General features: G+C 48.5%; 1 protein-coding gene across 1 annotated transcript in view; it reads left to right on the top strand.

The window, feature by feature from the left end:
• Positions 1-3,453, top strand: part of QDPR (quinoid dihydropteridine reductase) — a 20,145-nt gene extending 16,692 nt beyond the window's left edge. Inside the window, 2 exon segments of the mRNA NM_001076492.2 lie at positions 1-19; positions 2,799-3,453. The exon segment at positions 1-19 is cut by the window's left edge and continues 65 nt beyond it. Coding sequence (NP_001069960.1) covers positions 1-19; positions 2,799-2,904 — 125 coding nt within the window. The 3' untranslated portion in view covers positions 2,905-3,453.
• Positions 3,454-16,363: the final 12,910 nt, after the last annotated feature.

Here is a 16,363-nt window from a genome sequence, read left to right as displayed (position 1 = left end):
CCTTGGAGTTCCTGGTCGAGTGAGTATCGCAGTCACGTCACTGACTCAGCAGCTCACAGCCCTCGTGCCTCCCTCTTGCGGGTGAAAGGACAGGCCCATGTTCTCCTGGCTTATCAATCAACTCGCTACTCCATGAGGTCCTGACCTCCAAGGGCATCTCGCAACTCTGTGTGAACCTCGCAGGCTGGAGGGGTTAATGGTGCCTCCGCCTCCACCAGGAGTGGTTCAATTCCTCTAGGCCTCAGCCTCTCAGTCTGTACAATGGAGGTCCGTGATGACCTTTGGGAGGGTAAGCCGTCGTAGAGTGGGACAGGCTCCCAGCCCATGTCTGACCCACAGAAATGCTGTGTGAGCCCATCGCCTGGAACACTGGCTCTCTCTGTTAACAAGCACAGCTGCATGGAGTAAGCCGCTGACCTGGGTGAGACCTCTGGGCCCACGTGTCTGAATTAGTGCCAAACCTCAGAAAAGCGTCCTTTGTCCCCCAGATCATATTCGGCCCCCAAGGCCCTTTGTGAATATGAGTGGCTTTGGAAGGTCAGGAGAGGATGCGCTTTCTGCTTGCTTGTGTTCACCTGGATCTCAGTTCCCCCAGACCCCTCTATTTAAGGGGGTGTTGAGCACATGTTCGCTGAGCACCCACTGGGGCTGGGGGCTGTGCTGCGCCTGGGGACGATGATGAGGGAGCAGGGACCACCTTGTCCAGCAGAGTGAGTGGTGAGCTGCCTGGATGGCTGTGTTCATATGGGATGTTTGTAGGCTTGCGATGTACTTCTGGTCTGAGGTTGCCTTTTATTTAGATGGAATTGGGAGATAGTTGCAACTTTTATGTTTGGAACAAGCGCTTACGTAGCACCTATGTGCCAAGCCATTTGACTTCATAACCCTGGTCTTATTAAATGCTTGTAGCAGGGGCCTCTTAAGTGGCTCGGTGGTAAAGAATCTGCCTGCCAATGTAGGAGACTCAGGAGATGGGAGTTCAATCCCTGGGTCAGGAAGAACCTCTGGAGGAGGACATAGCAACCCATTCCAGTATTCTTGCCTGGAAAAACCCCATGGATAGAGGAGCCTAGCAGGCTACAGTCCGTGGGGTCACAAAGCGTCAGACACGACTTAGTGACTGAGCAACAGCAACAACAGCTTCCCTGTACCTACTCAGCCCTGGGCGGTGGCAGCTCGAATGACTGGTCAGCTCTGGTCCAGCAGGTTTCTCATAGGCACTAAAGACCTCAGGAGCTCCTGAGGATTTCTAGTGAAGGAGGGCCCACAGTCCCACCTGTGGGATGGGGGATGTCAGAGCGGACAGTATTCTCAACAGCAGGGGTTAATGCTTTAAAAATGACCAGGGGACTTCCCTGGCAGTCTAGTGGTTAAGACTATGTGTTCCCAATGCAGGGGACACAGGTTCAGTTCCTGATAGGGGTACTAAGATCCCGCATGCAGTATGGTGTGGCCAAATTAAAAAATAAAAATTATCAGTCTCTTGTTCAGTTCAGTTCAGTTCAGTAGCTCAGTCGTGTCCTACTCTTTGTGATCACATGAATCGCAGCACGCCAGGCCTCCCTGTCCATCACCAACTCCCGGAGTTCACTCAGACTCATGTCCATCGAGTCAGTGATGCCATCCAGCCATCTCATCCTCTGCTGCCCCAATCCCTCCCAGCATCCGAGTCTTTTCCAATGAGTCAACTCTTCGCATGAGGTGGCCAAAGTACTGGACTTTCAGCTTCAGCATCATTAAACCTTAATAATTCCTTGTACCCTTTTTCTTTCCTCGTTTTTTTTTTTTTTTGGCAACTGCTAGATTTTATTGAGATATAACTGACAATGATATAGATTGAAGGTATAGAGTTTGAGTTTTTATATTCACATACATTGTGAAAGGGCTTCCCTGGTGGTTCAGACAGTAAACAATCTGCCTGCAATGCGGGAGATCTGGGTTCCCTCCCTGGCTTGGGAAGATCCTCTGTTGAAGGGAATGGCAACCCACTCCAGTATTCTTGCCTAGAGAATTCCACGGACAGAGGAGCCTGGCAGGCTGCCGTCCATTGGGGTCACAAAGAGTCGGACACGACTGAGTGACTGACACAAACACACACACACCGAACACAACTCCCCCAGGCAACCCACACCCCTCCCCACACAGAGCTGGTAATTAAATGCCCCATTCTGGCACCGGATGTGTTTTATTGCAGTACTGTGTTTTTTAAAATATCTTTTTCCATTGCATGGCACAGCCATGGATGCTCCATAAATGTTTGTTAAGAAAATAATAATAATTTTTTCTCTTTTTAACTTTATGGGAGGTAATATAACAAAGTATAAAGTATTCTCCCCATGTCTCTCTCTCTTTTTTTCTAATTCTTTTTCCATTTATTCTGTTTTTTTTTAATTTAAATATATATTAAAAAGAATTTTACAATGTTGTGTTGGTTTCTGCCGTAACAACAATGCGAATCATCCCCTCTCTCCCTCTCCTCCCCCTTTCCCATCCCTCCTGGTCATCACAGAATGCCAGACTGGTGCCCATGTCTCTTAGGATGAACTCATGAAAATCTTTTAATCACATAAAATCACTGTATTCCAACAACGCAGGAAAATAGCCAAGTGAAAACCTTGGCACATCCTAACCACTCGGGAACTGCAGTCAGTGAAGTCCTAGAGTCACTGGGGACGTGGGTGTGTGTCCATGAGGCCTTGGAGGCTTTTTCAAAGCTGCTGCTTGGCCCTGATGTGAAGATAAGCCTGTGTCCAGATTTTTGCTTTTAGAATGTAAAGCTTTTCTTCTTTTTGTTCTAGAACCTTCCATGACTGGATCACAGAGAAGAATCGACCAAGCTCAGGAAGCCTAATCCAGGTGGTGACCACGGAGGGGAAGACAGAGCTTACCGCAGCATCTCCATAAGCTTCGTTTCACCGTCTGTCAGAAAAGTCATCAGTCCATCCGCACAGCCGAGTGTGGCCCTTGTTTTCTGTAATCCTGTTTGTGGGATGTGATTCTAAGTCCTGTTTTCCTCTCGCCTAATGTGCATTTGTTCTCCTAGGATGGTATCCAAGTTTGTGTGAAATAAAAGCATGTGAGGCTCACAGACAGCAGCGTGGGTCAGTGTTATCCACGAGATTTGGGAGGTCTCAGGACGACCCCCTCTGCGTTGGTGTCGTATTGAATTGCTTTTGAGACTCTGCGTCTGAGTCCCTGACCGTGGCTGTTGACCGACTCGTTCAGAGATTTGTTGGGAATGGGGACATTTGGAGCCTGACTTATTTCTGAATGTTGTGCCTGTATCACAGATGTAGTTTTCGTAGCCTCGAATTCATCTGCCTTAAAGCTCCTTCTGTGGTATAAGCAAAATCCTGTGGACTCTGTCAAGGTGTCTTTTTCCTGTGAAGTTGCCAAGTGCCCACTTGTGATGGTGTGGTGTTTACCCTCCTAATAAATGCACTTCGTTTATGGTATTGTCTTCTCTAATTGAAACGCATCTTATGAACGATCATGGGTGACTGCACTAGAATCGTGGGCTGCCAGTGCTCTTTAGCCTGATGTTCTAGAAAGGGGGTTGGATTCAAACCCTGAAATAAGTGTTTTCAGCACAGCGGCAAGAGGCACGATTGCCTCACAGGCGTACTGGAATCTGCAGGGTGGCCCGTGCGTTTAGAAGCAGGGCTCCTTGTGACTTCACACAGGCTGCTCTGAGAATTGGTGGTGCAGTGCGACCCCTTTGACAGGTGGCGAAACTGAGGCCCACAGCAGTGCCTTGTCATCCTCACAGTCAGTAGGTATCAGAGTGAGCCCGAACCCCAGTCACCAGATGGTTGCAGTTCACAGAGGCCTTTACCATGTTTGTCCTCTCCTTAATTCTTTTAAAGACTTTTTTTTTCATTGAAATAAAATTCATATAACATAAAATTGGTCATTTTACAGTGAAAGATTTGGTGGCATTTACTATGTTCACGGTGGTCTGTAACCACCTCTGTCTGGTTCCCAAACGTGTTCATCATCCCCAAATCCAGCTCCTTAGCCGCCAAGCAGTCAGTCTTCTTCCTCCCGCCCCCAGCCCCTGGCAGCCAACAGTCTGCTCTCTGTCTGCGTGAATTTACCTGTTCCAAATGTTTCAGAATGTAAATGCAGTCGTGCATGATGTAGACTTCTGTGTCTGACTACTTCTACTTCCCGGGTGGCTCAGTGGATGAAGAATCCGCCCGCCACTGCAGGAAACGTGGGAGACATGGGTTGGATCCCTGTGTTGGAAGATCCCCTGGAGGAGAAAATGGCAACCCACTCCAGTATTCTTGCCTGGGAAATCCCATGGGCAGAGGAGCCGGGCAGGCTCTACAGTCCATGGGATCATAGTCAGACATGACTGCGCACACGCGTGGATTTTACTTAGCATGTTTTCAGGGTTCATCCACCATGTGTGCTTAGTCACACAGTCAAGTTCATATCCTTGGGAGACGATTTTATGAGCCCAATTCTTGCAAGAACCATACCCTTAGACCAACAAGCCCCATAATTAGGATGAGATGAGGTCATAGGGTGAAGCCCTCATGAACGGGATTAGTGTCCTTATGAGAGTCCTGGACACCTCGCTTCCCTCTGCTCTGATCACCACCATGGGTGGGCACAACGAGAAGCCGGCCATTGCAGCTGAGAAGCAGGTCCACACCAGGACCCAGACATGCTGGCCACCCGGTCTCAGGCTTCCAGCTCCCAGAACCTCCAGAGCATATATTTCTGTCATTTATAAGCCACCCCATCCAAGGTAGTTTGTTACAGCTGCCTGAACTAAGACACTAGAAAACAAAATGTGTGCAGACAAGAGAAGATGACCAGGGACTGAGCTCTCTTAAAATTGGGAAGAAGAGGGAAACTCAGAATGGACACTGGAGGGAACAACCGATCGGTGGAATGTGCTGTCTTAGGAGTAAAGTGAAGAAAGCATATTGAGGTGGAAAGAATGCACAGGCCAGATGCTGCTGAGAAGTTAAGGAAGGCGACCGCTAGAAACAGACCATTGGACTTAGAGGCAGGGAGATCACGGATGACGCTGGCAAGCACTTTCAGTGGAGTGGTGGGGGTCAAAGATTCGAGCAAGCTTCAGAGAGGGCTTCCCTGGTGGCTCAGACAGTAAAGAATCTGCAGTGCAGGAGACTTTGGCTCAGTCGCTGGGTCGGGCAGATCTGCTGGAGAAGGGAATGGCAACCCCTTCCAGGATTCTTGCCTGGAGAATCCCATGGACAGAGGAGCCTGGAGGGCTACAGTCCTTTGGGTCACAGAGAATCAGACGACTGGGTGACTAACACTTCCACATCGGAGAGCAGGGAAGAGAGGGGATGAGTGTGTAGACGCCTCTGTCTTGGTTTCCTTTTTTAAATGTTTAGTTTTATGTTTAGCTGTGGCGGGTGTCCGCTGCGGCCTGCAGGATCTGTCACTGTGGCACGGGGCTCTCTCGTTGCAGAACACAGACTCTAGTGCTCGCGGGCTCAGCAGGTGTGGTGCTCGGGCTTAGCTGCCCTGTGGGATCTTAGTTCCCCGACCGGGGAGAGAACCCACGTCCCCTGCATTGGCGGGTGGGGTTTTAACCACTGGACTGCCAGGGAAGTCCCTAACTCAGTTTAGGTATTTTGTTGGAGTCTCCTAAATGTTATTCTTTTTTTATTTAAATTAATTTATTTATTTTAATTGGAGGCTAATTACTTTATAATATTGTGGTGGTTTTTGCCATACATTGACATGAATCAGCCATGGGTGTACATGTGTTCCCAATCCTGAACCCCCCTCCCTCCTCCCCACCCCCCATCCCATCCCTCAGGGTCATCCCAGTGCACCAGCCCTGAGTACCCTGTCTCATGCATCGAACCCAGACTGGCAATCTGTTTCACATATGATAATATACATGTTTCAATGCTATTCTCTCAAATCATCCCACTCTCCCCTTCTCCCACAGAGTCCAAAAGTCTGTTCTTTACATCTGTGTCTCTTTTGCTGTCTTGCGTATAGGGTCACTGTTACCATCTTTCTAAATTCCATATATATGTGTTAATTACTGTATTGGTGTTTTTCTTTCTGACTTACTTTGCTCTGTATAATAGGCTCTAGTTTCATCCACCTCATCAGAACTGATTCAAATGTATTCTTTTTAATGGCTGAGTAATACTCCATTGTGTATATGTACCACAGCTTTCTTATCCACTCGTCTGCCAATGGACATCTAGGTTGCTTCCATGTCCTGGCTATTATAAACAGTGCTGCGATGAACATTGGGGTACACGTGTCTCTTTCAATTCTGGTTTCCTCCATGTGTATGCCCAGCAGTGGGATTGCTGGCTTATATGGGACTTCTATTTCCTGAACAGAATCTGGCAAAGTCTACCAGGCATTTGGCTCTGCTTTGCTGTCAGCTTTACTTTATGGCTGAAGTCTTTTCTGGAGAGCTAACCTGAGATGTGTGGTTTGCAGCGTTCTTGAGGGCAGCCTTTCCCAGTGCCTTCACCAGAGCACACCTGAGGGTCCCTGGACCCATGTGCCCATTTCTGGCCATGCTCCAGAGGAAGCCTTTTGCTTTGTCCCCGATGGGCTCTCACCAGCTCAGAGGTCAGCCTGGGGCATCCTGGCCGCTCTTCCTCACATATCCTTTAGGGGGTCCACACCCAGGGGCAGTTTTCACAGGAACCAGTTTTTCCCTCTCTTCAGGCCCTCACCCCAGCACGAGGAGGACAAAGGACTCACCTGATGGGAGAGGCTGGGCGTGAAGAGTGAGCAGCCACCGTGTGGACCAGGGGCCAGGACCCGTGTGGCTTTTGGGCAATATGTGTCTCCCTCCCTGGCCCTCAAGGAACTGACTTGCATCACCCTGGCCTTTTTGTCTCCTGCTGCCTGCCCCTGGTGGTTAAGAAGGTAGAGGAGGGGAGAGTGCACGTTCAATGCCCCCGAGCCCTGAAAGCATTGTTTGCCATCTTGTTTCTCCCCGTCCTCAGTGTTCTGGAGAAGGGAATGGCAACCCCCTCCAGTATTCTTGGCTGGACAATCCCACGGACAGAGGAGCCTGGTGGGCTACAGTCCATGGGGTCACTAAGAGCTGGACATGACTGAAGCGACTTAGCATGCAAGCACCACATTCAGGGGGAAGTAGTGGGCCTGTTTCAGGGAAGAGTCTGCTTTGATGTCTGCAGTTTAAATTTGCCCCCACAGTCACTGGTGCTCAAGTGCGCAGTGTCCACGTCTCAGTGTAGGGAGGTGGCGACATTGTCATCACTCACGCTTCCAGACATGCGTGAGGGGCTGGATCAGTGCAGCTGAGTGACCAGGGGCTGGAGCGAGGCCTTCCCAGTGTGACCATGGTCCGTGGCAGGTGGCTCAGCTGAGAGTCTGGGAGAGCCAGCGGCTGCTCCAAGCTTGTTCAAGTCGCAGCTGTTTACAACCCCAGAAAACGGAAAGGCTAAAGCATCGTGTCTAAGGAAACCCTGAAGGCTGGTGCTTCATTGACCGTGGAGTCGAGAGCTGATCCAGGGGCTTGGAAAAATGGACAGGAAGGCTCTGATCCTGGGTTTCCGTTGGTGGAACATAATCAAGGTTGAGTCTCATGTTGTCCCCACAGATCAATCCTACCGTGACACTGCCATTTCGTTGTTGTTCAGTCGCTCAGCCGTGTCTGACTCTTTGTGACCCCCTGGACTGCGGCACACCAGGCTTCCCTGTCCTTCACTGTCTCCTGGAGTTTGTTCAGATTCATGTCCACTCGGTCAATGATACCATCCAACCATCTTGTCCTCTGTCCTTCCCTTCTCCTTTTGCCCTCCACCTTTCCCAGCATCAGAGTCTTTTCCAATGAGTTGGCGCTTCGCATCGGGTGGCCAGAGTATTGGAACTTCAGCTTCAGCATCAGTCCTTCCAATGAATATTCAGAGTTGATTTCCTTTAGGATTGATTAGTTTTATCTCCTTGCAGTCCAAGGGGCTGTCAAGAGTCTTCTCCAGCACCACAATTTGAAAACATCAGTTCTTCAGCGCTCAGCCTTCTTTATGGTCCAACTCTCACATCCCTATGTGACTACTGCACAAACCACCGCTTTGACTAGATGGAACTTGTCAGCAGAGTGATGCCTGTGACTTTTAGTATGGGTAAAATAAATGCTACTTGGGGCATTCTAGAGAGAAAGAAAGAAGGACAGAGCGTCATGGAGGCTAAGAGAAGCCCATCTCAGCCAGAGGCATCTGCCATCTGGGGGTCCAGACCAGACTATGTGCAGGGGATTATGGATAGAAACCTGATGGGTTTCTAGAATGTTCTTAGCACTGAGAGACTGTGTCCTAGGGAATACTCCTAAGTCCCTTTCTGCCCTCTGCCTCAGTGTCCCAAAGATATATTTGCTCCATTTTCAGGGAGAATTTATAAGTTAAAATATGTTTATTTTTAATTGGAGGATAATTGCTTTACAATGCTGTGTTGGTTTCTGCCACACACCCACACGCATCAGCCACAGGTATGCACACGTCCCCTCCCTCTTGGGTCCCCTTCCCACCTCCCACCCCCTCCTGCCCTTCTAGGTTGTCACAGAGCACAGGATATGAGGTCCATCTTCAGGGAGAATTTTCTTTCCACAATGTTTTGCAAACTATGTTCTCTCTGGATAAAGTAGTTTGAACTAGAAATCTGACTGAGAGGAAAATTAAATGTCCCACCTCACTCATTATTGAAGAAATGCAAACGGAATCAACGAGATGGCAGTAGTGATCATTAAGCATAAGGGGGCAAGATCTGTCACCTCAACACGTATCTCTCTGGCAGGAGGGTTTTTTTTGGCTGATTGTATTTTTTTTTTTTTGAACTTTGTTTTCTTGTTTTTATATTTTTTGGCGGTAAGTAGGATCACAGTTCTCTGACCAGGGACTGAATTCTCTCCCTCTGTATTAGAAGCTCAGAGCCTTAAGCCCTGGGCCACCAGGGAACTCCTAGGCTGATTTAGAAGAATGAGATTTAGGACTTCATTCTTTTGACCTCTCCCTTAGCCTAAGGAGATCAAACCAGTCCATCCTAAAGGAAATCAGTCCCGAATATCTATTGGAAGGACTGATGCTGATGCTGAAACTCTAATACTTTGGCCACCTTGATACGAAGCACCGACTCATTGGAAAAGACTCTGATGCTGGAAAAGACTGAAGGCAGGAGGAGAAGGGGACAACAGAAGACAGATAGCATCATCAACCCTGTGGACATGAATCTGAGCAAACTCTGGGGGATAGTGGAGGACAGGGAAGCCTAGTACGCTGCAGTCCATGATGTTGCAAACAATCAGACATGTCTTAGCGATGAAAAACAAGAAGAATCAGGTGCCTAAAGAATCTAGATAAAGAGCTTGTTCTGAGAACAGAGCTGCCTCCAGAGAGATCTGAGAAGAATATGGGCTGGGTGTGGTGGGGGGAGACCAGAGTCCACTCCGTGTCCCTCGACTCTGCAGGGTCCAGCAAACATTTGTTTATTTTCCATCTTCACATGGATTGTCTTTCTCCCCTTCCATATTCCAAACCGCTACCCACAAGGTCCTCTTTTGTCTTTAGCTGAAGATGGTATTTAAGGTCAGGACTTTGGCCATTCTGGCCATTTTCCTGGGACTCTCCCATGCGTACATGTCAATAAACTTTTATTTGCTTTTCTCCTATTAATCTGTCTCATGTCAATTTAATTCTTAGACCAGCCAGAAGAACCTGGAAGGGTGGAGGACACTCTCTTCCTCCCTGACACAAACCAGCAACTATTTTCAATGCGTGTGCTGACGTGGGTGTTCCAGTCCTGCTAGTCGGAGGGTCACGTCAAAGCTTTCAGGAGTCATCGGATCTCTATCAATACTCTTAAGACTTTACAGCATTTGATCTAGTAGCCCCATATCTTAGATTCTGTGAAATAATCAGAAACAAGATAGAATGAATAAGCAACAAGGTCCTACTGTTTAGTGCAGGGAACTATATTCTATATCCTGTGATAAACCATAATGGAAAAGAATACACACACACACATACGTATATAACTGAATCAATCTGCTGTAACAGCAGAAATTAACACAACATTGTAAATTAACTATACTTCAATAAGATAAAAAGGCACAGGAGGGCTTCCCTCGTGGCTCGGTGGCAAAGAATCTACCTGCCAATACAGGAGACATGGGTTTGATCCCTGGTACGGGAAGATCCCACATGCCACAGAGCAACTAACCCTCTGTGCCACAGCTATTGAGTCTGTGCTCTCTAGCCCAGGAGTTGCAACAGAAGAAGTCACCGCAGTGAGAAGCCCACACACTGCAACTAGAGAGAAGCCCGAGCAGCAACTAAGACCCAGCACAGCCAAAAAAGAACAAGGAAATTATAACAAATATTTAATTTTGCGATCTTTGAAACAACTCAAAAGACCAACAGTGAAATATTGTTCAATAATCACTGTGGTCCCATCACTTCATGGGAAATAGATGGGGAAACAGTGGAAACAGTGGCAGACTTTGTTTTTTGGGGCTCCAAAATCACTACAGATGGTGATTGCAGCCATGAAATTAAAAGATGCTTACTCCTTGGAAGAAAAGTTATGACCAGCCTAGATAACATATTGAAAAGCAGAGACATTACTTTGACGACAAAGATCCGTCTAGTCAGGCTATGGTTTTTCCTGTGGTCATGTATGGATGTGAGAGTTGGACTGTGAAGAAAGCTGAGTGCCGAAGAATTGATGCTTTTGAACTGTGGTGTTGGAGAAGACCCTTGACAGTCCCTTGGACTGCGAGAAGATCCAACCCATCCATCCTAAAGGAGATCAGCCCTGGGATTTCTTTGGAAAGAATGATGCTAAAGCTGAAACTCCGGTACTTTAGCCACCTGATGTGAAGAGTTGACTCATTGGAAAAGACTCTGATGCTGGGAGGGATTGGGGCAGACGGAGAAGGGGACGACAGAGGATGAGATGGCTGGATGGCATCACCGACTCGATGGACGTGATTCTGAGTGAACTCCGGGAGTTGGTGATGGACAGGGAGGCCTGGCGTGCATGCGATTCATGGGGGGACACGACTGAGCGACTGAACTGAACTGAACTGAATATGAGAGGTGTTTTTTTTTTTTTTTTAATTGGAGTGTAGTTGCTTTACGATGTTGCGTTTGTTTCTGCCGTGCAGCAAAGTGAATCAGCCACGTACGTCCATATACCCTCTCTTCCTTGGGTTTCCTTCCCATTCAGACCACCACAGTGTATATAGTTCCCTGCGCTATACAGTCGGTTCCTAGTCGTTGTCTGTCTTATACATACTGAGATGGATAGGTAGCATGACTGACTCAAGGGACATGAGTTTGAGTAAACTCCAGGGGATAGTGAGGGACAGGGAAGCCTGGCATGCTACAGTCCGTGCGGTCACGAAGAGTCTGACAAGACTTGGAAACTAACAACGCAGTGTATATTTTAAAATGTCCACTTGGTGGTGCTGTGAGCTTAACTGGGAGTGCGACTGGCTTATCTGCAAGTTCCTCTGGAGCTGTTTCAGCGACTCTTAGAAACCGCTGCCCCGGAACACTGCCTAGCTCCTTCAAACACAGATTCTACAGTCATAACTAAACAACTTGCCAACGGGAAGATGAGTAAGCTCTGGAGATTTAATGCACAGGATAAGGATTATAGTCAACAATACTGTATTCTATACTTCAGAGTTGTAAGAGAGCAGATCTTAAATGTACTCATCACAGAGATGGTAATTACGTGATGTGATAGAAGCCTTATGGAACGCTATGGTGGTCATTGTGTTGCTATATTTAAGTGTATCAAATCACCACGCCACACACTGTAAACTGACACAATATTACATGTCAGTTATATCTCAATAAAAACAAAATCCAAGACCCCAAAAGGATGTTTGCCTGTTGCAATAATCACTTCATGCCAAATAGATGGGGAAACAATGGAAACAGTGTTAGACTTTATTTTCTAAGGCTCCAAAATCACTGCAGATGGTGACTGCAGCCATAAAATTAAAAGAACTTGCTCCTTGGAAGAAAAGCTATGGCAAACCTAGATAGCATATTGAAAAGCAGAGACATTACTTTGCCAGCGAAGGTCCTTATAGTCAAATCTATGGTTTTTCCAGTAGTAATGTACAGATGTGAGAGTTGGACCATAAAGAAGGCTGAGCACTGGAGAAATGATGCTTTTGAACTGAGGTGCTGGAGAAGACTCTTGAGAGTCCTTTGGACAGCAAGGAGATCCAACCAGTCCATCCTAAAGAGAATCAGTCCTGAATATTCTTTGGAAGGACTGATACTGAAGCTGAAACTGCAATACTTTGGCCACCTGATGCGAAGAGCTGACTCATTAGAAAAGACCCTGATGTTGAGAAAGATTGAAGGCAGGAGGAGAAGGGTATGACAGAGGATGAGATGGTTGGATGGCATCACCGACTCAATAGACATGAGTCTGAGCAAACTCCTGGAGATGGTGATGGACAGGAAAGCCTGGTGTGCTGCAAAGCGTCAGACATGACTTAGCGACTGACCAACAAAATTGCCTGTTGCACCCCGGCGCTGTGAGCTCCATGGAGGCACTGAACATAGAGACACCAAGTGTCAAGACCCCAGATACCTTGCTCTGGTCCCGTTCTTCCTCTGACTTGAGTCATCAGAAGGATCTTCTAACGAGTTTGTTAAAAACGCTTTCCTGGAACTCTCCTCCATTCTGAATCATAGTTGTGGGTGGAGCCATTTACTAGTTGTCTGCTGCTGCGTAACAAACAGTGGGTTAAAAAACCGTTATTTCTTATCCTCCTCAGTTTCTGTTTTGGGGGTGGCTAATTCGGGGATCCTGGCTCAGGGTCTCCCTGAAGTTGCTGTCAGATGTCATCTGGGGCTACACTCATCTGGAGGCTTGGTTAGGGCTGGCGTATCCACCTCCGAGGGTGCTGGTAAGTTGGTTCCAGGAAGAATGCAGGACCAGGAGGGTGTGCTGGGCTGACGCAGGTATATTCAGCCACAGGTGCTGTCTGGGAATGGCAGTTTTACAGGCTAATTATTTCATCGAGTACATCTCAGCTGGAGTCCTCTGGTCACTGCCTACAACCAGCAACCCTTAATATAGCTTTCTCCTCCAGCAGGAGTAACCCTTGGCCACTAGGCTGCCAGGAAAGTGAAAGAAAAGTGAAAGTGTAGTCGCTCAGTCGTCCGACTCTTTGCGACCCCGTGGACTGTAGCCCACCAGGCTCCTCTGTCAGTGGGATTCTCCAGGCAAGAATACTGGAGTGGGTTGCCATGCCCTCCTCCAGGGGATCTTCCCAACGCAGGGATCAAACCTGGGTCTCCTGCACTGCAGGCAGATTCTTTATGATCTGAGCCACCTGGGAAGAAACTGCCATAGTTCTCACCTTTTGATGCCATGATACCTTTCTGTGTTGGGCTCCTTCGTCCTGCCAGGCCACCTCTCCTGGGCAGTGTCCTTCCCAAGAGGCCTTGACGTTGGCTTCTTCCCACGTGGCCACCTCTGGCTTGCCCCACGAGTCTGAGTCTTGGTTCCTCTGTCTAACACAGAAGGGAAGGGACGAGACTCAGTCTTCAGTAGCTCATCTCCTTCTCCATCCTCTGCTCTGTCACAAGCTGGAGGTAGGTGTGAAGGACTCTAGCAGTGACTTCCCAGGCTCTCGAGGGGCCCCACACCAACACAGGTACCAGGTAGCTATCATGCTGTCACTTGTGGGCATCAACAGAAAAAACTGACTCACCAGGTCCCTTTCAACCTCCTGTTCTGTCTCTCCGTATTCCAGTGCCGAAGCTTCCCTAATTACTACACTCCGGTTCCTATCTGCTTATTGACCCTTTCCACTGCGGTGTCCAGAGGGAACTTGACATGTTATGTCAGAGCTCAGCATCCATCCCTGTCTTAGTCCATTCTGGATGCTGAGATGCCAGCCTGCTGAGGGCTTACAGATGACAAAACTTTATTTCCTAGAGCCTGAGACTGGAAGAAAGTTGGATCAGGGTGCCAACAGAACTGAGGAGGGCCCTCTTCTGGGTCCCAGACTTCTCAATGTGTTCTCACATGGCAGGAGGGGCTAGGGAGCTCTGTGGGGCCTTGTATAACGGCACTAATCCCTGTCACAAGGGCTCTACCCTTATGGAAGCAGTGACAGACTTCATTTTCTTGGGCTCCAAAATTATTGTGGCTGGTGAGTGCAGCCATGGAATTAAAATAAGCTTTCTCCTTGGAAGGAAATCCATAACAAATCTAGACAGCATATTAAAAAGCAGAGCCATCACTTGGCCAAAAAAGGTCCGTCTGGTCAACGCTATGGTTTTTCCATAGTCATGTATAGGTGTGAGAGGTGGACCATAAAGAAGGCTGAGTGCCAAAGAACTGAGGCTTTTGAACTGTGGTGTTGGCGAAGACTCTTGAGAGTCCCTTGGACAGCAAGGAGATCAAACCAGTCAACCCTAAAGGAAATCAGTCCTGAATATTCATTGGAAGGACTGATGCTGAAGCTAAAGCTCCAATACTTGGGCCACCTGATGTGAAGAGCCAATTAATTGGAAAACACCCTGATCCTGGGAAAGATTGAAGGCAGAAGGAGAAGTGGACGACAGAGGCTGAGATGGGTGGATGGTATCATTGACTCAACAGACATGAGTTTGAGATAACTCAGGGGGTTAGTGGAGGACAAGGGAGCCTGCTGCAGTCTGTGGGGTCACAAAGAGTCAACGTGACTGAGCAACTGAACAATGACAACTATCCCATTCGTGAAGTCTCCACTCTTATGATCTAAGCACCTCCCAAAGGCCCCACCTCCTAATTCTATCCTATCAGATGTTAGGATTTCAGCCTAGGAATTTGTTGGGGAGGGTATGTGTACTCAATCAATGAAACCATAGCAATCCACGAGGGGCAAGTCTTTTCTGCCTTGGATGGTAGCGTTCGGGTTGGAACCGTGGGTCACCCAGAGTCATCGACCACTGTGACTATTGTGTCACCAAACCCTGCCCACCTTAGCTCCTGCAGAGACCCCTTGACCGCCCCCTTCCTCCACCTCTGCCCTCAGCCCCCCTGGCATTGCCCCAGCTCAGTCCTTCAGCAGTCTGTCCCCCTCCCCCAAGATGAGGGCAATGTGGTCTAACCCTGGGGTAGCCATTCACTCCAGGAAACTCTGTGTGATGAAACCGCAGGTCTTTGACCGAAGGCTGAGCTGTGTTAAGGGCCGGTCCTCCGCGCCTGTGATTCCCTGGGCCAGCATCGGACGTCTCTCGTGCCCAGCCTTGCATCCTGGTGTTGTTCAGTTGCCAAGTCATGTATGACTCATTGCGACTCCACGGTCTGCAGCACGCCAGGCTTCCCTGTCCCTCACCGTCTCCTGTGGTTTGCCCAAATTCATGTCCATTGCGTCAGTGATGCCTCTGTCACTCTCTTCTCCTTCTGCCTTCATTCTTTCCCAGCATGAAGGTCTTTTCCGATGAGTCAGCTGTTCGCATCAGGTGGCCAAAGTATTGGGGCTTCAGGTTCAGTATCAGTTCTTCCAATGAATATTCAGGGTGGAGTTCCTTTCGGATGGACTGGTTTGATCTCCTTATTGTTCAAAGGACTCTCAAGAGTCTTCTCTGGCATCAAGTTCTAAGGCATCAATTCTTTGAGTCCTGCCTGCCCTCATTTATTCCAGCCACTCCTGGGCCACCAGCTCTGGGCAGGTGCAAGTTGCCCACGCTGCCTCAGTTGTCCCGCTGATTTTGCTCTCTGCCTCTGGGCGTGCCTGACTTTGGGGCTCAGGATCCATGCAGAGATGTGCTGGGTTCTTGCAGGCGCACAGGCCTGGGAGAGTGAGGGAGTCAACACTCTAAGGGACAATCTTGACGGTTGAGACATAAGAGCTGCTGGATAAATGTCCCCTTTTTCAGTCCTCTAGGCAGTCAATACGAGTCACACTCTTTGTGGCTCCTTAGAGAGTCCCCATGGGCTCAAGCCTCAATTGTCCACAAGATCCCACTCGATAAAGCGCCTTCTATGGGCTTTCTTCCTTGCTTCTCTTCACTCCTCCCAAACCCCCAGCTCTGTTCCCTAGGACCACTTCCCCAGATGAATCAATGCCTACAATTCTTTATCTTAGGTTTGCTTTTTTGGAGGAACTCAAAATCACTCATGGCTCAGATGGTAAAGAACATGCCTGCAATACAGGAGACTCAGGTTCTATCCCTGGGTCGGGAAGATCCCCTGCAGAAGAGAATGGGAACCCACTCAGTATTCTTGCCTGGAGAATCCCATGGACAGAGGAGCCTGGTGGGCTCCAGTCCATGGGGTCACAAAGAGTCAGACATGACTGAGCTAAGGACACAAATCTACCCTGAACTCTACCACTGCCTTTGCCAAAATA

The sequence above is a fragment of the Bos taurus genome, chromosome 6 (assembly GCF_002263795.3).
Source record: "Bos taurus isolate L1 Dominette 01449 registration number 42190680 breed Hereford chromosome 6, ARS-UCD2.0, whole genome shotgun sequence".
In the NCBI taxonomy this organism is placed as follows: domain Eukaryota; kingdom Metazoa; phylum Chordata; class Mammalia; order Artiodactyla; family Bovidae; genus Bos; species Bos taurus.
Note: the sequence above shows the minus strand (reverse complement) of the source record. Positions and strands in the feature narration are given on the sequence as shown.